The sequence below is a fragment of the Colius striatus genome, chromosome 2 (assembly GCF_028858725.1).
Source record: "Colius striatus isolate bColStr4 chromosome 2, bColStr4.1.hap1, whole genome shotgun sequence".
Classification (NCBI taxonomy): domain Eukaryota; kingdom Metazoa; phylum Chordata; class Aves; order Coliiformes; family Coliidae; genus Colius; species Colius striatus.
The window spans coordinates 100,096,284-100,119,411 of NC_084760.1; the positions used below are offsets into that span (position 1 = coordinate 100,096,284).

The window sequence follows — 23,128 nt, forward strand, 5'->3', positions numbered from 1 at the left end:
TCAGTCATTAACACTTCTCTGTCCCACTATGGCTACATGAAGCAGACTTCAGTCATTCTCCAAATACCATTTTGCATTTTTCCTGCAGAAATGTTGCAGTTGGTGAAAATCCCATTTGCCAAGAAGGCAGGGAACCCTTTTGCTTTCCTGCTACCTCCTAGCTTTGGCTATCAGTGTGAGTGAGGAAAGGAAAATAGGTTGTACTGGCTACTCAAATGCCCTTGGGTGGTGATTAGCAGCAAAACCAGATCCGAACAGCCTTTTGGACTTGCTGCTTTTAGTTTGAATCAAAAAACTTACTGAATTCCTGGACTGTTGCAAAAAAAGCCAACAAACCCCCCGAACCCTTCAGGGCTTGTCTCAATGAGTTTTAATTTTATGTTGGTAACCTGCAGTACTTTTCGCAGAAATGTTATAGCTGCTTTGTTCATCCACCTGCAGTTCTAGTGTACACCATACTTAGGAATGCTGAGGATTCTATTCAATGACTTTAGCTCAGCAGGGAAAGAATAAAATCTTAAGACCTGTGCTTTGTATTTACTATTTAAAAGCTTAAGTAACATGCTCAGAAATATCAGCTTCTGTCAGTACTTGAGAGAATCAGTTCTTTTCTAGTGGTATGAATAGAAGCTGTTGCAGTGGTCTTTCTGATAGTTCAACTTCAAAAGCCTCAAGAATGGAATCTAGAATAATTCAAATATTAGGACAAATAGCTTGGTCTTGTGGATGAGACAGCAAGGCTGAAGAGGAGAGTGTCTCCAAAACCCTAAAGCATGAAAACTAGGAGTAGTCATTTCCCGCTCCCAAAGCGATGATGACGGATTAAAATATTCTGAACCTTTGTTTTTTAAACATTGTGTTCTGTGACTTAGGAGTCAGTCAAAGAGCACTGAAAATAGGTGGATTGTATTTTCTATTCATTATTCACAATAAATCTACTTGTCCAAGTAAAAATGTTGGAAAAATTATGTTTACGTTTCCGGATGGTGAGAGAAACCAAGCCTATTTGTACCACGGAGGATTTATTTTGAACAAATCATGTAAATGCTTGACAAACGTCAGGGAAACTTTTTATGAGATTCAGCCCAAATGCCAATTAAATGTCAAAACATATTTACATTTGGTATATTTTAATAATATTTTCTATTTGGGAATGTGCACACCTTGACATGGTTAGTTTATTCTTTTTTCTTTTTCTCTGTTTCCTCTCAACAGTAGGAAGAGTTTTGACAAGCTATTTTTCCAAACCTTAGAGACAGCGAACAATGTTGACTTTACAAAATACGATATAGCTTCATGAATGGTCACAGTACATGGATATTGTCAGTTAAATGAGCAATAATATATAGTAGAAATTGAAAAGGGATGACAATGGCACATTGCCAGAGCCTCCATAGTGGAAACTGTTGTCTTGAGTTAATGAGTCAGTCAACTCATGGTTGAACAAAGCAGCTTTTCCCTCTAGTATTAATATATGTTAAAATACTGTATTATTAACTTGATTTATATCGAGAAAAAATATATCAGTAAATGCAGCAATTTCAGGCACTTTTTGTTTTAAGCATATGAAAACAAAAATTACTTTAGCACTTTAACTTCACTATTTCCTTGTCTATATTATGGGACGCACAGTATGAAAATTGTAGTTCAGAGTGAGTCTGACAGCTTACCAACTTGAAAATGCAGTATTCTGGATCAGGATTGAATCACAAGTTCCCAAGCTAACACCATCTGGAAATTTTACATCTGTAGTGCTTATAAATCAGAGAAGAAACAGATAGCATTTTTCTCTATTAATAACTTTAGGCTTCAAAAAGAGCATTTCGAGAACCAGTGGCTTAGATGTAGGTTTCCCCACAGTATTTATAAGGGAAAGATAAAAATGGGAATTTCAAACTGTCAGCATTTGAATTTGCAACGAAAATTGTCTTTGGACTCTAAAACTGTTGTAACCTGTCTGGTGAAGTAAAGACTGAAATCATCTCAGAATTAGAGCTTGTGCTTTTTATTGGTTTTTTACTTTTTCATAGCTGGAAGGGCACAATGTCTTCTCCAATCTGAGCTCCAGCGAATACGAGCAAGTACTTGAGATCATTCGGAAAGCCATCATTGCCACAGACCTTGCCCTGTATTTTGGAAACAGAAAACAGCTTGAAGAACTGCATCAGACAGGAGCATTAAACCTTAAGAACCAAGCACACAGGTAAAGCAGTGGACCAGAATTACTTCTCTATGGTGTTAGTCCTAGAAAGAAAAACCTTGTTTTTTGCAAAAAGATTTATGTGTACACAGTAATTTCCTTACAAATGAGATTTCTAAGATCAGCTGTGTGTAAAAATTCTAAGTGCACAACAGTAATTTCTAGTTTTTATATTTGCATGTCACTACCTTTGGATGTCATCTGCCCAGTTCAGTGGCAGGTCATCTGCAGAGGAATGGTAGTGCACAAGCAGTTAGGTGGTGGTGGAAAAGCTATAGTGCAATAATTAGTTTTATTTTTGTGTCAATGTTTTTGTTATTCTGGCAACATGCTGCTTGGAAAAGAATTGTGGTCAGATCCTAACCTTTGTGAAGTAAAATAGCTTTAAATTTTTAAAAATAAACAACAAGTACATATATTCCTATTCAGAAATACATTACTGTCTTTGTCCACATAAGCAAAACATGATGCACTTTGGATGAGAATTTTGTCTCATAACAGGCTTCATTAAAGTGCTCATGCAGCCCTTCAGAGCCTTTTACATGGAATAGGCAGGCATTATTGGGAAAGATACAGTTGTTCTTAAGTTCATCTTAAGCTCTCCATTGGATGGAAAATGCATGAATTCATGAATTTATTAGTTTGCCAATTTTCTTTATAAAATTTAGTTTCATAAACCATAGATTTGAATAGTATGTGAGTGCTAGAAAACGTACCATCTTTCTTTTAATGGGCTAGCACTGTATTTTCAGAAAATTAAGGAGGGATGTGTCAGTGTTTTAACAGGCAGGCATTCTTGCATACTTTTCTATGAATATGATTGTGCAGAGGATGGTCAATGAACTCTGGTTACAAAGACTGAGGGAATACTAGACAGAATATAATATACAATTTCTGTGATGCCTTATGAATCATAAACATGTGAGAAAAGCAAGCAGTGTGAGAGAAATAAAAACATTGCAATGTGATCATTAATTCTTTACCAAACTTACAATTTAATGTAATTTTATTTTAGAGATAGGGTCATTGGTCTGATGATGACAGCTTGTGATTTGTGTTCCGTAACAAAGTTGTGGCCAGTTACCAGACTGACTGCCAATGATATATATGCGGAGTTCTGGGCCGAGGTATGTGTGTTTCTTTTGTTTACTCTTTTTTCTTTATGAATGGAAGTATTCAGGAAGGAAAAAACAACCATAAGTACTTTTCAATCAATATCTTAACATGCTTGTTGTAAAGAGTGTTCATTGGTGCATGCATGTGTCTTGTTGTGTACTCTGAAACTTACTTAAAGAGCTCAGTTAGCTTCCTAATTTTCAGGCAGCACTTTTTCTCTCAAAGATGAATGTAGAAAGTATGTGCTAAGATAAAGGGTCCAAACAACAGGACATCAAATAAAATCTGTTAAATTTTTCGAGCCACTAACTGTAGTTTTGTGAAGGATCTATTGGTATTCTAGAAATCCAAAATATGAAACCGTGACCAGCTTCCAGGTCAGCTGCCTTGAAATACACTTTATAAAGCTGCAGTATGAGTCCAGGAAATACTAAAGCAAGTATGACAGACCTTAAAATTGTACTGCTCTGACTATTTGAGTGGAAGTGACTACTTTAGGGGTAGGGAATAAATTCTGAGGATGTTGCATAGAGTTGAATTATGCAGTTTTAAAAGATACACTGTATTTTCAGAACTGCTATTGCATGCACGTGTGTATCATAAATTGTTCTTTTCTGTTCTATGCCCTGTATGCAGAATTCAGTGAGCCTATTTCTGTTTTACAAAGGTGTAAAATGGAAATCAGGCCCACAGAGTCAATGTAGCATGCATATACTATGGAGATTGTTGTCCTGCTTGTTGCATGTTCATTATGAAATTCAAGGTGTGCATGGCTTGTAGGTGTTCTTTGTATTTACATGTTATTGTCTTTTTAATTATGAACACCTCAGACTACAATAAAATACTTGAAAAATGCAAATTGTATATAGTTTAGAGCTCACGTTGTAAAATGTTAGCACTGGAATATTCTTATGGATGATAAATGAAGGTACAATGCTGATGTGTCTCACCGATCACTTACTCGACTGTTTTTACTTACAAGTTAAAGGAGTTTTTAATGCCAATCTCGTGAACTTAGTGGAGAGAGAAGGACCAAACTGGTTTTTTTTCCTGCTTAACAATAGTAAAGCTGAAATGATGGACTTAATTGAGTCTGCCCAGACCTTAACCTCTTTAGTCATCCAAGGATGAGTTAATAAAAGTTCATCTTTTTACATTGCTACTTCATGGACAGAATGTAAATTAGAAGATTTTGACAGAAATAAAAATATCCAATTGTTCTTTACTGGATCTTCTTTGATAAGAGGTTGATATGTGGGAGAATTTGGATATGTTGTGATCATGTCAGGATGGATGACAAATCCAGCCATGGGTCAAAACGCTTCTGGAAATTTGAAAATCCTGAGAAAGCTAAACTGGTAGATATTAGATTTCTCCAGTGAAATTGGACATACTCAAAACGTGACTGGACACAGCCCTGGATCACTTGCTCTAGCTGATCTTGTTAGCGTAGCTGTGTGAGATTAATTGGATGATCTCAAGAGATCCCCTCCAACCCAAACCATTCTGTGATTCCGTGATACCTTTTTCTTTCAAGGTGAAATGATGAATGTAAATCTGAGCTTTCTTCAGTTTTGGTGTAATCAAAGGCTGGACAGTTTCCTCAAAGGTCTGACTAAAAGTATTTATTAGGCACTTGATGTCATGTTTATCAAAGATGCTAAGTGACTTGATGTCATGATGCTAAGTGGTTTAGTGTTGAGATTCTTATCACTGAGACTGTGGTTTCACACAGTCCTGGATTAATCAGCTGCAGTACTTCAAGCAAATGGAAAAAAAAATCTACATATTATTTACTGGGGGCACATAAAAGAAAACTTGCTTACAGTTCCTAAATGACAACCCACTGAATTTCTGTGCTTAGAATTGTTACAGGAATCTTTTTTAATCAGATGAGGAAAGAGAGCTTTCCTTTTGTTTCTTTCAAAAGTAAAATGTCTAACAATGTCTAGATTACATGATTGTAGCCTCTATAACTACTTTGAGAAAGAAATATGGGATATGAGAAAATAGTACAGACACCAGTTCAAAACTAACTTCCTGATTACATCTCTTGTTGATTAATAGAACAGGTTCATAATTAATAGGTGATATTGAGGCCAAATATGCAAGAGGGGACTGACTTCCAGAAATCTTCATCTTTTCTACGTGCCAGGTAGTTGCAATGCAGTCTAACAGAAAGATGCTGTTCTCAGGCCAGAATCAACTTTTTATATTTCGAACTTCTCTTGAGTAAAGGTGGCAAAATCCTCCCTTGGAAGTGCATGTTGGCTCTTCAGACATGGCTTGATAAAAATCTTATGAGAAAGGTGTAATAAATTGTCTTCTGCAGAAGTCTTCACTAACTGTAGCAAAAGCATAGGAAAACAGAACATAGATTTAGGGAATTTCCCATGCTTTCAGCTGTCTAAACTTCTATAAGCCAAATCTCATACTAAAAGACATGGATAAACAAATATTGTATAAGGAGTTATCCTGTATAAACTTCCTGCTTAACTAAAGTGTATTAGGTCTGACTGGGATGAAATTAACTTTCTTCATAGCAGCCCATATTAGTGCTAGCATGGACTCTGTCAGACATGGGGGGAGCTTCTGGCTTCTTTGCACAGAAGTCAACCCTATAACCCCTCCTGGCTGCCAAAATCTTTCCATGCAAACCCAATACCTAAGGTTAGTAGTCTGAAGATCATGTTGACTTCAGAACCTCAGACATGAGCAGTAGCCAAAGTCAACCATTGCTATGACTGTAGTTGCCTTTGTAACCTCAAGATTAAACATTCATAGTGTTTTGACAGTGCACTTAAGGCATAAGACTATGGGAAAACTTCAATTTGTTACAGAAATTAGGTGAACTACTTACAGATTTTAAGGAGTAATTGTATTCAGGCCCAGTGTAGTGCTCAGAAATGCAGTTTGGCTGCTCTGCTGGTTATAAGTGAAATATAAGGAGATAGTTTTCTCTTGTACATTACATATATATGGTCTTTGGATATACTGCATCTTTCTCAGTGTTCCTCTTAAGAATGTGGAGGGATAATGTACTTGAAGGCTGTTTGACAGACAGCTTCTTCAGAGCAGCATGATCAAAAAAATTGGATTGTTGACAGAGGGCACATTGTGAATTGTTTACTCAGCATTTCCTTGGATTAGGTGAGTTGTGTTCTACTGGTCGTATTTTAGTGCTTTAAACAGTTAATGTTTTGAAAGATGCGAATATGCATAGAAAAGAACAGAATGAAACAATTTCTTTGGTTTTATGTTTCAAGTTTCTTTTTATTATGGAGATGCCTTTGGAAAACAAGTAAAACATGCACATTGACTCAAGAACTTCATTTTCAGGAACTGTTTACTTTAATATTTAGGTGAATGATTAAAATGAGCCTCTCCTTAGGCAGTTTCTGAGATTGCCTTAGGCTGGTATTTTAAATTCTGGATTTGTGAATTGACATACAATAGAAAATGGAAATTAATTCAGATCTCAGTAGTCTTGATTCTTGTTTTCCTAATCTGTCTGATTTTCTCCAGGGTGATGAAATGAAGAAAACAGGTATTCAGCCTATTCCTATGATGGACAGAGACAAGAAAGATGAAGTCCCTCAGGGTCAAGTATGAACTCTTTCACTAAAATAATACATATTTATAGTGTTATAAAACTTGTATGGAAAAATACGTTTTATATATCAGTGAATATTGCATTTGATTTTGGAGTATGTGTGCTGCTGAATTCTGTGTTCTGCATGCAAAACAAGGTTAATTTTTTTAACTCATTTAAGCTTGTTTTCTAGAGTTTACAGAAATGACAATGTGCTCTTTGCTATTGTCACCTGTTCCATTTTTTGTGTTTGTAACTCTAAAACCACAATCATCTATGATTTTGAGAAGTGTCAATAACACTTTTTCAACTTCATAAGTGGTTGTTTCAGCTTTTAGCTAAAAGGTTTTGCTGTTTTATCCTGAATGCAAAATGAACATCATCACCTGTTCCTGGTTAAAATAGGCAGGTACAGATTTCAAAATATTTGTGATACGTTTTTTTGATAACCAAAACCACAGCTCTTTGACATTCCTTAAAAAAACCAAAACAACAAACTCCAAACCAGAATAATGTGAAGAGGTTTTTGAGGATAAGTCATAAAGAGTGCGTATTTTTAAGAGTCTCAGTTGTGTTTTTCAAAGTCTTTGGGTACTGAATTCTATGTGCACAAATGTGTAGAAATGATTGCTTTTTATGCTTTTCCTAGGGAAACTTGGTATTTTATAAACATAAATCTGAGAACAAAAAGGTCTTTGAGCATAATTTTTGGGGTAAACGAAAAAAGTAGCTCATCCTTTGATTATCTGAGTAGAAAAAAAGAAATGTAAATAGTCTATCGGCGGTTCATATACATATCTATATATTTATAAGAGTGTGAGATTTTTTTTAATTTCAGTGGCCTCTGATTTAATACTCAATAGTTAACACAAAGCATCTCATGGACTGTGAAATTAACAATAATATTAAATTAGAAATTATTAATTACTTGGTAAGCAAGATTATGTAGATTTTTTTATTCTGACACTTTACTCTGTATACTCTAACCATATTTTAGCATAAAAACTATTACCTTTGTTACACTGAGGAACTAAAAGTTAATTTACTACATTTATGTGTTTAGTATAAGCTTAAAAAGAGAAGAATTTTTTTTCTGCATTTTTTATTTTTCTACACACTATATTAGTTATCTTTGAACATCCTGAAAAGTATACAGAATTAGTTATCTTAGCATTTGTATATTATGGTATACAGTACATACTTACCTTGGCATTTGTGAAAGAATTTTTAATCAAGTGAAAGATTGAAGAAATAAGCTATTTTCTTCTCTTTAAAGTGCAGTAAGTACTATTTCAGCTTCTGTCTTAGAATCATAGAATGGTAGGGGTTGGAAGGGACCTTTAGAGATCATCTAGTCCAACCCCCCCTGCAGAAGCAGGGTCACCTAGATCAGGTCGCACAGGAACATGTCCAGGCGAGTCTTGAAGACTTCCAGAGAAGAAGACTCCACAACCCCTCTGGGCAGCCTGTGCCAGGGCTCCATCACCCTCACGGTGAAATAGTTTTTTCTTATATTTAAATGGAACTTTTTGTGTTCCAGCTTCATCCCATTACCCCTTGTCCTGTTGCTAGATACAATAGTCTTCATCAGGTTCTTTTTAACTTTGTGCTCTGTTTCATAATTCTTAATAGCATAACATGAAAATATTAAGCCAAATAAGATACTAAAAGTCAAATTCAGTACTATAGTTGTTACTGCTATGTCTTACAACAACATTACAGTAAAATGTGAGATTTGGAACATACATAATTCTGTGAAATTAACCATTGCTATATTCATGTAGAGACTGAAGAATTTAATAAAGTGTTATCATCCATTTCCTTGGGCTCTAACAAAAAGCATTAATGAGTATTTTTATGTGGATTTTGTGTGAATTTTAATTAAAGCATTAATATTTTATTTTAATGGCAATGGTATGTAGGGAATAAGGATTTGTATAAACTTGTAACGTTTGAAAAAACCTACCTCTACCTCAAGTACTCATCTTTGATGCAAATATCTTGTACTTGACTGTTCCTGTCACTTGGACAGGTGAATCAGTTGATCTCTGTTGTGCTCTTACACCCTTTGCTGCACAACTCATCCAAGTTCTCTAAGTCTGGTGCCTTCCTACTATGATGCCTGCACTGAGGGTTTGGTTCTGACTTAGCAAGGATCCTATAACTCTTTCCTCCCCCTCCTTTTGGAACCTATGAAGAAAATAGAAATGTCAAAACTATGCAGTGCCCTGAAAACTCCTTTAAATAAGCAAGTCAAGGCAGCCAGAGTCATGAAAGGATAGAGAAGAAACCATTTACGTGCTTCAGCTATTCAAAACTTATCCCAGAAATACAGTTTTCAAGTCGAAAATAGAAAGTTTGTTTTTGTGCAGCAAGGACAAAATGTTATGGGTGATTTCTTAATTCAATGGTTTGCTCTTACCTGAGTGAACTTTAGACTTTCTTTCTAGCCACAACAATGTAAAAAGAAATCTGGAATAATTTATTCAGATAATCTAAGCCTGTTACAAAATGGATTTGTGTGAATTTACACTGGTTAGAAATGGAAATTCCCCCAAGGGGATGTTTTTAATTAGCTTATCTTTGTTCAAAACTAAATTCGTTGAGCCTTTTAGAGTTTTTCCTCCTTGGTTGACATGCATTTTAACTTAAAAGCTTTCAGGACCTTAAAGGACACATTTTTTTCTAAACACTAGGGTTCTAAAGATGAGGTTGTTCAGAACATATGAACTTAGTTTGGTTGAAATCTTTTGTGTTTCGCAGAGGCAACACACTTTTCATTGAACCACAAGGTCTACAGAGTGACTGTACCTGAAGCCCCATTTTAATTTTTAATTTTTGATAGCTATGGAGTAATCTGCTACTTCCCAGTGAAATAAAGTAGTACCCCTTAAAAACAAAGAAACAAGGGAAAAAAAATGAAAAAATACGTAGGAAGAAAACAAAGCACTATGCAAAACAGCAACCTTTTTGTTCATGAACAGACATCACAGCCGTGTGCAGCCTTGTCTTCTCACCAGCTGTGGTTTCTTTCTGATTACATTGTGATTACTTAAACTCAGCCTGTTGGGTTCTCAGATCAGAAAATATATCTTTTTTTTTTTTTTTTAAGTGTAGAATGCACTTACTTACATAGCAGTATGGGAGGAATCTGTGTATTAATGGAGGTGAGACTAATTTCTGAATAAGGGCCAATGTTCAGACTGTTACGAAGAGACTTATTATCAAATGCTTTGGTCACAGTACATTACATCTTATTTCACTAAAAGGTGTTTTAAATTTCTACCCAAAGAAAGGGATCATAGTGTGCTACTATAACTATCATGAAAGTCTGGTACAAATGAGTGATATTATAATTATTTAACCTATCATCCTTGCTAATATGTAAGTAGCATTTTCTAAAATGTATCATGACAATTCAGCTGTCATGGGTCCCTCAGCCTGTATGAATCAGATATCATTACAAAGACACTCATTTGATGTTCTTTAAATAGGTTTATATGATAATTATAAAAATATATCAGAGCCACATCCATGAAAAGAAATTGCAAACCAATTACTGATAACCGTGCACATCTTTTAGTAGCTTTCCAGAGGTGCAAAGCCCCTAGCATCTCAAGTAAATGAAGCTATGGAATACAGATGCTGGAGGGCATCAGAACAATCTAGAGTCTGACCATATTTTGGAAATGCTGCATAACTTCATCTGCCATCTGCACCTACTTCCTGTCACTGCTGACACCAGAAAGCCAGACAGATCCTGAGCAATCAGTTGAATAATAAAGGTCCTGTAGAAAATCCAATCAGAAGCAGCTGTATTAGTCGTGAGAGGTAGATAAGCAACTTGTGATTGCTAGAGACTTCATTGTTAGTGTGTCATTTTAAAGTATTCAGATATTAAGAGAAAATACAAAAGTATGAAGTACTAACATAAGTAGTAAGCAGTCAACAGCTCTTTGCTACTTGGCTGTTGATTTTCAATGTTATAGTTTGGCAACATTGAACTATTTTTTTTTCCTTATTATTTTTCATAGATTGGGTTCTACAATGCTGTAGCCATCCCATGTTACACCACACTTGCACAGATCTTTCCTCCAACTGGGCCACTACTCCGGGCATGCAGGTAAGCAAATATGCAAGTTTTTCCATAGCATCTGATTTGGTTAAAGAAAAAGCAAACACACTTTGCAAGTTTGTCTGGAAATGCAGACTCTTAATTTTAGAATTTGCATGCATATAAACAGGGATACACATATCTATACAAAAACCCAGAGGCAGTAACTACTGGCTGGGACTGTCTGATGCAGGTCTACAGATACAGCTGCTTAAAATATGGTTGATGCCAAAAACATTTAAAAGAAAAAAAAAAGCTTCAGGGCTTATGTATCCCTACCCAGGCTGGCTCACTGCAGTTTCTCTCTGTGTCCTTTTTACTTCAACATGGCACTCACAGCTAAGATTGGCTAGAATTCTCATTGATTAAAAAAGGTAGATTTGCATTGTGGTTTTATTTCATGTCAGAACATTTTTATTAAAAATCAGGAAAAGAGAGAATATTCAGTAATTGAGAGCATAAAGGTAATACCACTGGGGATGTAGGTGAGATAAGCAAATGTAACTGTCCTATCAATCACTTGGGATGTAGCTTGGGATCTTCTGGAGGAGAGGCACATGTCTTTAACCAATTCACTGCTTGTACACTGGAAAGACGGTTGATCTGTTTGTAGGTGGTTCTTTTGAATAATTATAACCTGAATCTTAGCAATCTTTCCTGACAAAATTTCTGTTCAAGCCATGAAAATGTTCCAGTTTCAGATTAACCAATATTCTCTAAAGAAAAACATTTGACTTAAAAAATACCAGCAATTATTAGTCACATCAAGGGAGAAGACTTCTGTTTTTCTATGCTCATACTAACAACTCTCCCATATTTTTTTTTTCTCTTATGGTTCTAAAATTCTATTTTGCATTGAAGTTTTTCTTTGTCATTTATGACAGATCTACCTACTCTGTTTCCTATGAACTTAATGATACAAGTAAAGTAACAGAAAGGTCCCCACTGTATACAAAATGCCATGAAATTTAACGCGGTGGTTAGCAAAATAATTTTATTCGCACCCAAACACTGTTTCATATAGCTATGAGAAGGTCTCTGTAGGTCTGTACCAGAGGGACAAAAGACTTCTTACAAAAAACTGACTACCTAGAAGCCATCATTAATGACTGCCTCTAGGATCCGGCCATGGCTGTGCAACCCTGAGATGAGTATCAAGGGTAATAGTAAGTAGGATTAGAGACTATACCTCTGTAGTCATTACATTAATAAAGCTGCAGCTGGAATCCTGTTTAGCTCCTGTGATTTAAGAAAAGTAGCTAAAGACACTAGCAAAGGGAAGATTATAAAGAGCTCAAAGAATACTTTGAGGTCTGAGTAGTGAGAGATTAAAAAATCTGACATATTTATTTTATCCAAGAGAATGGCTTTAGAAATTATTAGACAAAGCTTATTAATTTAGGGGAGGAAGACTACTTGAAGACCAAAGGTTCAAACAAGGATTATGGTGAATGTCTTTTTTAGCATTTGGAATAACATCAGTTAAAGATCTTAAAGGCCAGGTATATTTTTGAAAAAAAGAGAGGCAAAAGGGATACAGATCTCATTCACAGCTACTGTGATGAAGTTGCCAAGGTCTGTCTTCCCCAGGGAATCAGGGTAGGTGATCCTTACAGAAGTGACTTTGGTATTTAGAAGTTGTGAAAGTAACAATGTCTGGTAACTAACAGGCAGTAATTTGTTATCCTAAATGAAATAATGTGTAAATATTCATAAATGCATATTTTGGTTGTTCTATGATTTACAATATGGCATTAAACTCTTCTCTAGTTTCAAAATGCCATGGAGTATGTTGCTGTCAAAATTGTATGAAAGTTCAAATCCTATTTTGGAATTCAGAGTTATCGTGTGGGATAGGAATCAAGGTCATGAGTCATCTGACAGCTTTATTGAGAGGTAGTGTGAGACCTTAGAACTTTTCTAACTTCTCTTTGTTATAAACTAAACATGACCCAGCAGTGTGGCCTGGTGGCCAAGAAAGTCAATGGCATCCTGGGTTGCATCAAGAAGAGTGTGGTCAGCAGGTTGAGGGAGGTTCTGGTCCTCCACTACTCTGCCCTTGTGAGGCCTCATCTGGAGTACTGTGTCCAGTTCTGGGCTCCCCAGCTCAAAAGGGACAGAGAAGTTCTGGAGATAGTCCAGTGCAGGACTACCAAGATGATCAGGGGACTGGAGCATCTTCCTTATGAGGAAAGGCTGCAGGAACTGGGGCTATTCAGCCTGGAGGAGACTGAGGGGGAACTCATTAATACTTACAAGTATTTGAAAGATGTCAAGAGGATGGGGCAACACTTTTTCTGTAAGGTCCAGTGATAGGACAAAGGATTTTGGACAAGAATGGGAACACAAAAAGTTAAGGAAAAATTTCTTTACTGTGAGGATAAGGGAGTCCTGGCACAGGCTGCCCAGGAAGGGTGTGGAGTTTCCTTCTCTGGAGGTGTTTAGAACCCACCAGGACACATTCCTGTGTGACCTGATTGAGGCAGACCTGCTTGAGCAGGGAGAGTGGATTTAGGTGATCTTTAGAGGTCCCTTCCAACCCCTACCATTCTGTGATTCTGTAATCCTTGCTTGAAGGTCTGTTGCTTCAGCTGTATTGATGACTGAAAGCTAAATGTTTGATTATTCAGTCCATGTAACTGGAAAACAGATTGTGCTTTACATAACCATGTTTTCAGTCAGAAAGAGTTTTGTGCTGTTTACGTGGACTAAATGGCATCAACTATAATACCCACCATTTAGAGAGACATGAATGCTTATCATGAGTGTTTCCACTAACTTATTTCTACTCAAGCTAACAAATACTGTCAAACTGCTTTATGTGAAAATTTATATTTGTTTTGTATTACTTGTCAACTTCTGTGTGTACTTTTACTTCCTAAATCAGTATCTATGTGCTTTTAACCTGAAAATATCTTGCAGAGCCTGTATGCTTAATAAAATAACCTCAGTACTGGTTGACAGGAAAGTTCTACTACTAGCATAGTCAAATGGGAAGTCTTTAAAATGGTTTTGAATATACTGTAGAACTTTTTGCATAAGCATGCCAGTATCTTTGGTAAGAAATTAGCATTGTTATTACACTTAACAGGAATAGAGGTTTAGAGAGGCAAGATTGAGTCCTTGGGAAGGTCCTTTTGGGAAGACCCATATCTTTTCATTTCTAGCCACATGGATATGCAAATAAGGCAACAGTGACTTGTAATACTTGGTGGTCTGTCATTCAGTATTCAGCTGAGGAGTTTTAAAGTTGAATTATACAGTATCAAGCATCTACATACATGTATGTTCTATATGAAAGGTTCTCCATGGTTCTGAAGATCAAACATGATCAAGTGTGGGTTTCTCTGTGAAAGGTGTGATGTCAGAAGCAAAACCAATCAGGCCCCTGGCAGATGATATAAGCTTTTTGTGTTGTAGAAGTTATGTCTGTTGTTTGGAATTCCAGTTACAGTAATGATACTTATAAAAGCTACACTGTCACAGTCTCCAGACTCTCCACAACTAGATACAGGCACAGCTCCACACCTTACTGTTGTTCATTTTTTAATTTATATTGCACAGATGGATAACTGAGGCATCGATATGTGGATGGGGATTAAGATCTCCATAAGACCAAAGAGTTTCCTGAAAATCCACACGCTGGAATAAAGTCTTCTGAGGAGCAGTTTGATAGTTCTAGCTTAGCCTTGAAATTACCCCCTGCTTTTTGTATGGGTTAAGGAGGAAGTGTTGGGAGTTCAGACTTGGAGATACAGAGTAGGAAATCGAGAACACAGATCTAACTTCATCTCCCTGGTTACTAAAATGTATATTATTGCAGATTTTAGGTTACTCCAAAGTATTTCAGGTAGCTGATTTTGCACCACACTTTTTTCCCCTTTATTTTTAATGGGTAACTGTTGTTCAATGTCATGACAGGAATAAAGTTCAATTCTTGTTTGGTGCCTCAGCTGCTGACTGAACCAGTTTTGATATCAACCCTTCACCAGCAGTGCTCATTCCTGGAACACAGTGTTTAAGTTGCCACATCCTTGAGTTGTTTCAAATGCTGATACCAGCTGCAAAAAATAGCAGCAGAAGCAGCCAAGGCAGCATGTCAGCATCAAGGTTTTTATTTTGAGAGCCTCTGGGCATTTATTCCAGACACTTAGGAGCCAAGGTTTCATTGGGAGCACAAAGGTAAATTAAGTATCAGAGTATCAGTCACTGATTACCCAGAGGTAAGGGAGCAGATAGGAATCTAGAAGGTTTTCTTGTCTGGTAATTTATCCCAGCTTTCAAAGTAATCTCTTGTCGTTCTCTGTAGATCAAAAATACCAGCCACCAGTGTTACAGTGTTCAGAGTGCTTCAGCAAACACACAGTGTGTTTCAGAAAAGGGATCTTGAAATACTGATGACTTGGTGCTGAACTGCATTAGCTGAGCTTCAGCGCCATATTAATGCTGATTTCACAACTGACTCCCAGTTCACCCCAAGCACTAACACAGCAGGTTTCCGTCTGCCTGCAGAATATGGTGTAGGTGTTCCCCTAGAGGGCACCAGCTTTCTTCAGATCCTGCCTTCACCTATCCCCAGAAAAAGAAACATTTTCTGTTCTTATCTATTCTCTGCATTTTCAGCTCGTTATTTGCTGTTTTATCAACTGTTTCAGCAAAACTGTTACATAAAAATTACAAGACCTCTGTCACATAAATTCTGATGTAATACAATAACATGACACATACCATGTAAGACCCTTAGTATTTTTATTGTCCTGTTTATTTAACTGAAGACATCTAAGAACTGTCATTTTAGTGATTAGGTATGAAATTGAAATGGTTAAGCTTTCTCTCCCTGTATTTGATGAATGAATTCTAGATTTGGCTATAGATTACAAGTATGGTTCGCTATTGGATATCATCAACATAGACTTTCAAGTCACTGGAGTGGTACTAGTGTAAGATTATGGGTGTGTACTCTCTACAGATTATTAAAACCTTACCAGTTTATTTTCTCATCATTTTATGACTTGTGAAACAAAATTTGGACTTGGCCAGGCTGTGGGACATTTAAAAAAAGTTTTATCTGAAGGAAGGGATACTCGTTAAATGGCGTAGATCAACCGCGTTAGTAATTGAAATCTGATACTATGATGTTGGCGTGCAACATTTTATACACTGTTAGACAGCCCATGTACTGGAGTTTCGGAAGACTTAGTGCACTTCTGTGGTTTCTAATGAAGGAAGGTTCCTGGCAAAAGTCCTAATTTCCATGATGGTTTTGAAAAGGGACAAAGTATGCTGTGGTAAAATCCCTGAAGTCTAAAGTGAGGAAGGCTGCTTGTCTCTGGTCTGCTCTTGCAGAATCTCTGCAGACATGTCTCTCTTGGATCACAACTGGGTTTTTTCTAGACATGAAGGCTAGAAATCTGTAATGGTAGCAGGTGCTATCCTCTAGCTCCAGGCTCATTCTGGGGAAGATGTGCTATAGGCTTATACATAGCCAACATGTACCTGTGCCACACAGAATCGCGAAATGGGATAACTGAACTCAAATCATGCAAAGATGATAAAAGCTTGTTGACACACAGCTACAGCAAAAAGCTATATCTCGAATTATAGTACAGCAGACAATATTGTTAGGAAGGAACCCTAGTAAACTTATGAACAGTGCTTTACCTCTGACTTTTTTGCATCTCCAGGGACAATCTCAACCAATGGGAGAAAGTAACAAGAGGTGAGGAAGCCTCTATATGGATTTCCTCCCAGTCTCTTGCTCCTGGGACCTCAGATTCACTTCCTGTGAAGATCGATGACTGAACAGCAACAGATTGGTTTAACCTGAAAAGCATCCCTTTCTTGTTTTGGGGGTTGTTCTTTGTTTTGGTTTGGTTTTATTTTGGGGAAAAAAAAGAAGAAGAAAAGCTACAAAATGTTAACTAAAGCAGCAGATCTGCCTAGGAAGGTAACACCCATGGAGTTACCTCAGCTAAATGACTGTGGCAGCCAGTCTCCTGACCTACACCAGTGACACAACACGAACAGAGGGAAAATGACAACCCCGATGTTTTGGAATCAACTATCAAAAGAGAACTGACAACTTGTGAATACAAAAGACTGGCCTTATCTCATGGGCTACGTTGCTGAGGCCTTAAGTTAAAACTGATGGGGGGAAAGAAAAAAATCTTAGGGGGTACTTCTAAATTGTATCTTTCTAGTAAGGGTTTCAATGGTACTTTTATTATACCGTACTGTGGCTGGCTTTAACACCAGTGTCACTTGGAAGTTCTTGGCTATAAATAGAACAATATACCCATTGCTATTGTGAATGTTTATGTGTGATCTACTTGTAGTCAGTTTGAACTCCAGCAGAATCCTTGGAGACTATAATTCATGCTTAGGTTACAGTGAATTCTGTTGCTGCAAACTAAAGGAAAAGCAACATTCAGGTTAAAGTTTTAGAGTACTTCATTAAGCATTATGATGCAAATTGTCTGTCACTCACAAGGAAAAGGTGGAAAGAGCTAGTGATGGTGCTTTGTTCCTCAGAATGATTTATAAACCTAGACAACTCCGCCCTTAAAACACTGGAAGTACTGGATATCTGTCTCTGATATGAGAGAGTTCCAGGTTGGAGTTTTTGCATCCATAATGACAGAAGTGTCTGATTAAAATTTAAATGTGACAGCAAAGATTTTCTTGCCTAGCTCACATTTAAGTGAAGTCATCATTTTTATTTCTACCTGCTGAATTGTATTTTTAAAGGCATTGGAGAAATACCTGAGGTATGCTATCTGCAGGGAACAAAAGCCTCGTCAGAAAAGTCAGGTCTGATAAGAAGGATTGTGGTACCATCACACTAAATCAAAGATGGTTTTGTATTGACTAGCTTTTTGTGTTGCACAGTACACTGCATGTCTTTTACTGCTCTTTTCCCACATTCCAAGGTGAGTGAAATTAGGAAACTTCTCCATTTGTCTGCTTTTTTTCCCCTAGTTCAGCAAAATTTCCAGGCTTAGAACTGCCTTTCTTAGTGAAAGAATAGCTGATTGAAGAAAAGTACTCTAAATAGTGTGTTTACAGTTCTGTACTGACTTAGGCTTCAGCCTTACAAAGTCATGCACAGACTTTAAGACTTTATGTTTAATGCCACTCTTAAATTTAGTGCAATGGTACAGGGTATGTTTCAACAGAACTTACTTTGCCTTTGTCTTTCTCTTAAAAGTAATTAGAAAAAAAAAGAAATCTTCATTCTGACCCACATAGTAGGTGAAAACAGTCTTTACATACCTTTCACATACAGCCTATACTGCATTAGATGCTTTTTTACAGATACTACACTCCTGTAGTGGTTCTGTGACAACATGGCCATTTTAAAACCACAACAAATAACAGTAGTGATTTAAACACAGAACATAGGTTCTCTTTTTCCATCTCATGTCTGTTGAGATGTATTGCTCTAATAAGCATGTCTTCTTAGGGATTTCACGTAAATGACTCGGACTCTTGAGTTTTGCCTTGTTATGGTCGAGCACATGCCAGTATCTGTACATGTCTACAGTACGTGATACATAATTGCATAGTGTATAAATGCACCTAAGCCTTTGCAGTAGATAGAGACATAGAGGTTGAGAATTTAATATGAAGTTATCTTATTTGTATGATACAGGTTACCTAGCAGCAGTCCCATAATTTATTTCCGTTTGCTTTACTGATTCTAAGTGCAGAAATCCATTGTTAACCACAGCAAACTATTTTGGAATTTAAAAAAAAAAAGGCAGGAGACAGTTACACCAAAGTGGAATGAACAGTGTCTCATGCTGTGTCCTCTGCTTTACTCCATAGCAATTCTAACTAAATCATGCAGATGCAACCTTTCATCTGCTAAGTACATGAGACACAGTCTGAGTTCCTAATTTACATGGAAATTATCCAAATCTGTGGTGGCTACAAAAATAACCTGAAATTTAGATACCCCAAAAACTGTATGGAATGTTTTTCCCTCATGAGTGAAGTGTACTTGCTGTTTTTCTCCCTCTTTGAATGCTTATCTTACAGGCATTCCAAAAGTATTCCTCGTCACACCATGTCTGTGTGTATGGGAAATTTTTAATTCATCTTTTACTCATTGACTGTAAAGATAACTTCGCTGATTCTGTTATCATTCAAAATATTTAGCAGTATCACATCAAATATTTATGTTTTGAAGTTTGTAAGTACTGATACAGAACATGTTTGCAAATTTGTCAAATTGGCAATAAGTTGTTCTGTTAATGTGTCAAGCCAGTCAGGTATTGTTTCTAATATAGAACTATCCAAACCACATAAATTACATGTTTGCTATAGTATAACATCCATTAGAATTAAAAATTTTGGCTCCAGTGGTTGTGGTTTGGTTTGTTTTCCTGGTGTCTAAAAGGAGAAAGGTCATGAAAAAATGTTATTCTTTGTTAGCACCTAGAGAAACAAAAATAGTCACAATAGGTTGTATTTTCTTACCAAATTTAGCCATCTTAGCATTTACAGGGTTCAGATGTGTAAAAGTTTTTTTGGTAGAAAAACTTATATTCATACTTCCAAAGTCAAAACCGCCAAGTATTAAAATTTGGAGCTGCATTTGAATTTCAAGGCTCAAGTACATGTGAATATTTAAGTGTTCAAAATTCTGGACTTGAACTAAAAAATATAATAAGACATCTAGATCTTAAAGGCATCTGGCTCATTAAGTTAAATTGCCAAAAGCCATTTTTCCACACACTTTTATCCTGCTAAAACTGATCTTACCCTAGATCAAGAACATACAAAAAACCCAACAGATCTCTCCTTTACTACAAGTGTTATACTTTATACTCCTAGAACTGCATTATTTTTGTAAATAATTCCAACTACTTTTCCCTTCTAAGCCTAGTAGAGTTAAAAGGATTGTTTGAAGCCATATCTGAGCATTTCTAGTGTATTATGAAATAATGCCCTTAAGGTGTGCACTGGGAAAAATAGTTGGCATAGCATGATACTCGTCTGATATGTTGTGTATTTTATTACAGCACTGAGAGAAACTCCATTGTTACAACTAATTATGAATTCTGTATGGTAGTTGCATTCTGATGTAATGGTTCAACTCATGGCAGTACCTTTTTTTTAAAATAAGTGAACATTAGACAAATGCAATAGATTTCCTTTAGTTGGAGTATATGATAACAGACATGTTAACATGATAACATTGGAGGTGACATGCAGTGTGGAATTAATCTTTCTATTTGGCTCAGACTTCTTTCATGTGTTTATACTAGAACGGTGTGATCAGTTTGCTGTGACTGTATTTAAAGCATTTGGTGTTAAAATTATAGGAATAGCAAGTAGCACTATTCACGTTAAAAAAAAAAATAGAGATTGTTAGATGCTCAAAACAACTATGACCCTCTTGAAATAATGCATTTGCCTCAAACACTGTGATACAGGAACAATTCTGTGAAGTGAAACAATTAATTTGTTCATTCTAAACACAGTAAAGGCTTTCTGCACATTACTATGAGGAAGTTCATGTTCAAACTTTAGGTTATAAATCTCAATCTAGCAAAGGCACATCATAACTCATTTTGCTTTCTGACCAAAAACTGTGCTCGATTGTAATACGGGTGTACACTCTGTCAAAAAACTAAAGTAACAGACTGCTTTCTAGGGTAGATCAAACTGATTTGTAGAGTAGATTCATATATATTCCAAAATCAGGTTGGGCTGTTATGTGAAGAAGAGTGAACGAACTTCAAGGTAACAACATTCAACTTTACTACATTGAGTGAGCTGAAAAATTTGTTTTATATATATATATATTTACACACACACACATATATATATATATGATACATATAAACTATCTTTGTAAAAAAAACAAAAAAATATGCAAGTGCAATAATTTAAAGAGGTCTTAACTTTGCATTTATAAATTATAAATACTGTACATGGTGTGTAATTTTTTTCATGTATTCATTTGCAGTCTTTGTATTTAAAAAACAAACCTAAACCTTTACTATTCCGTTTGTACAATAGAACAGTAAGCATTTATTATTATATAGTTAAGTTGTAAATAAATTCACAAACCAAACAGCCAGTACATATGCATATATGGGTGTCCTATTGTGAAACCTGGTTTTGCTTTTACTGCTGGCTTTAGCACAGCAAGACTACTTCTGTGGATATGTAATTATACATATAAATATATGTATGATACATAAAATATATTTAGAAATGTTCATAATTTTAATGGATATATCTATACATATACTTTGGTGTGAATATTACTGAATACAGAGTTTTTTAATATTATTTTTCATGTTTATTTTTGCTATTATTGGGAGTGGAGTGAGAGATGGGAAGTGTGTGTACATATATTGCTTCTACCACGTCTTTTTTATACCACAAGTAAGGTACAGGAGAAAGGGATTCAAAACATAACTGAGTCTTTCAAAAAGGTAGTGCCTGTTTTTCCCTGTTATTGCAGTTTACTGCTTATGGTGTGTTTTCCCAACGTTAGTTCTTGTTTGTTTGGTGGTTGGTTTGGTATATCTTATTTCCTATTACAAATTTACATTGTCACAAAGTGCAAAGGGATCCACTGTTTGCCTCTGCTGCTGCCAGAGAGCTTACCTTGCTGTTGACAGGTGCTTCCATGCAGGTCATTGCATTGCCACTGTCAAGTGGCAGTGTAGTTAATGCAGAATCATTTGCTACATTTTGGGAATTATGGGGACACTCAGATCCTGAATTGTAGAAAAAACAATCCCACACACAAATTTTGTTTTGCTAGTCTAAAGTAATAAAGGGCTTTGATAGCTGCCAATGCACTGAAAATACAAGTTAGGTTCTGGAAACTGTAAGTGAAGCAAAAAGAACATATTAGCAGATATTTATAAGATAGGTGAAAAAAGTTAGGACAGAAGATTCCTGTGTATGTATCTACCTAATACATTGATTTGCTTCAAAGTTATCTTGCACTGTTTATGCTCATAAACAGGGTATTTGTCATTTACAGACCTCAAAGTAGCCATGTGTATTTATGACTCTACAGAACCCCTCAATTCCCAGATACAGGTACTGAGACTGGGATAGAGTGTTCAACCTGATCTTTGTCTCTAGTTATCAGCATAGCCTCCAAACATTCCTGGTCTCCCTCCTCACTTAAGGAACTCAGCATCACTAGGATGACTTGGCCAGAAACAGGTTTTCAGGGTTTAACTACTGCATGTGTTTGTTAAAAATAAGTTTCACAAAATACATTTGAGTTTGTGTGGTTGTGACCAGACCCTTCAGAAAGCTCTGTTAGCTGCAAGGGATGTGCTGCTGGGGTTAACTTTTTGTGATGAAACAGAATTTGCACCGTCATTTAACTAATTTTTTTAGGGTTTATTCATTTAAGGTAAATCTTTATTTTGAAGGACAGGCAAATGAAGAGGAATTTTTCTGTGAATACTGTTAATTTGATCCTTTCCACCTGTTTCTGTATTGTTGGCAAGGAATCTTAGGCTAAAGGCAGTTAACACCTTTCTGGTCAAGCTTTTCAAATTGATGGCAGTCAATCACATGCCTTTTCATATTTTCTGCTTGTCATGCAGACTTGTCTCTTGTAGCACAGTATGGTGCCTTGCAATTGATGGTCAGGCCCAATCAGTATGCTTAACATTTTTAGCCCTTTGTTATTGGAAAAACATAATCAGAGATTTACAAAAATCAATCCCTGAATATATTCCCTTGCAGAAATTGCAAAATGTTAGTGTAAAGGCACCTTAACTGAAGCTCATTGAAGTTTGGGGAGGAAAGGAATATTCCTGTTGGTTTCGAGGAACTTAAAATTAGGCTTCTTTAAAAGTATCCAAGTGCTCTGTAACATCCTGTGCTCATTTAACTCCACTGTAAGGGACAGAGACTTCAGTGGATTTCACCTGCTCAACATGTGTTGGAGATTACTTCATTGTATTTATTTTGCTGAAGACAATTACTAAGGAGAAATTCCTCTTCCTTGATCTGTGGTTTTTCTTCCTCATATAAGGGAGAAAAAATTTTTTCAACATGTTTCCTTAGTGCTTTAGAGATACCTGTATTGTGAATGTTGCTTACAAAGATGGAGATC

At 36.2% G+C, this 23,128-nt stretch overlaps 1 protein-coding gene across 1 annotated transcript in view; it reads left to right on the forward strand.

Moving 5' to 3' along the window:
* PDE10A (phosphodiesterase 10A) overlaps window positions 1-20,921 on the forward strand; it is a 190,008-nt gene extending 169,087 nt beyond the window's left edge. Inside the window, exons 18-22 of the mRNA XM_061991606.1 lie at window positions 2,031-2,203; window positions 3,216-3,327; window positions 6,842-6,922; window positions 10,943-11,031; window positions 16,707-20,921. Of these exons, the coding sequence (XP_061847590.1) occupies window positions 2,031-2,203; window positions 3,216-3,327; window positions 6,842-6,922; window positions 10,943-11,031; window positions 16,707-16,824 (573 nt within the window). The 3' untranslated portion in view covers window positions 16,825-20,921. The remainder of the gene's footprint in view (window positions 1-2,030; window positions 2,204-3,215; window positions 3,328-6,841; window positions 6,923-10,942; window positions 11,032-16,706) is intronic.
* Window positions 20,922-23,128: the final 2,207 nt, after the last annotated feature.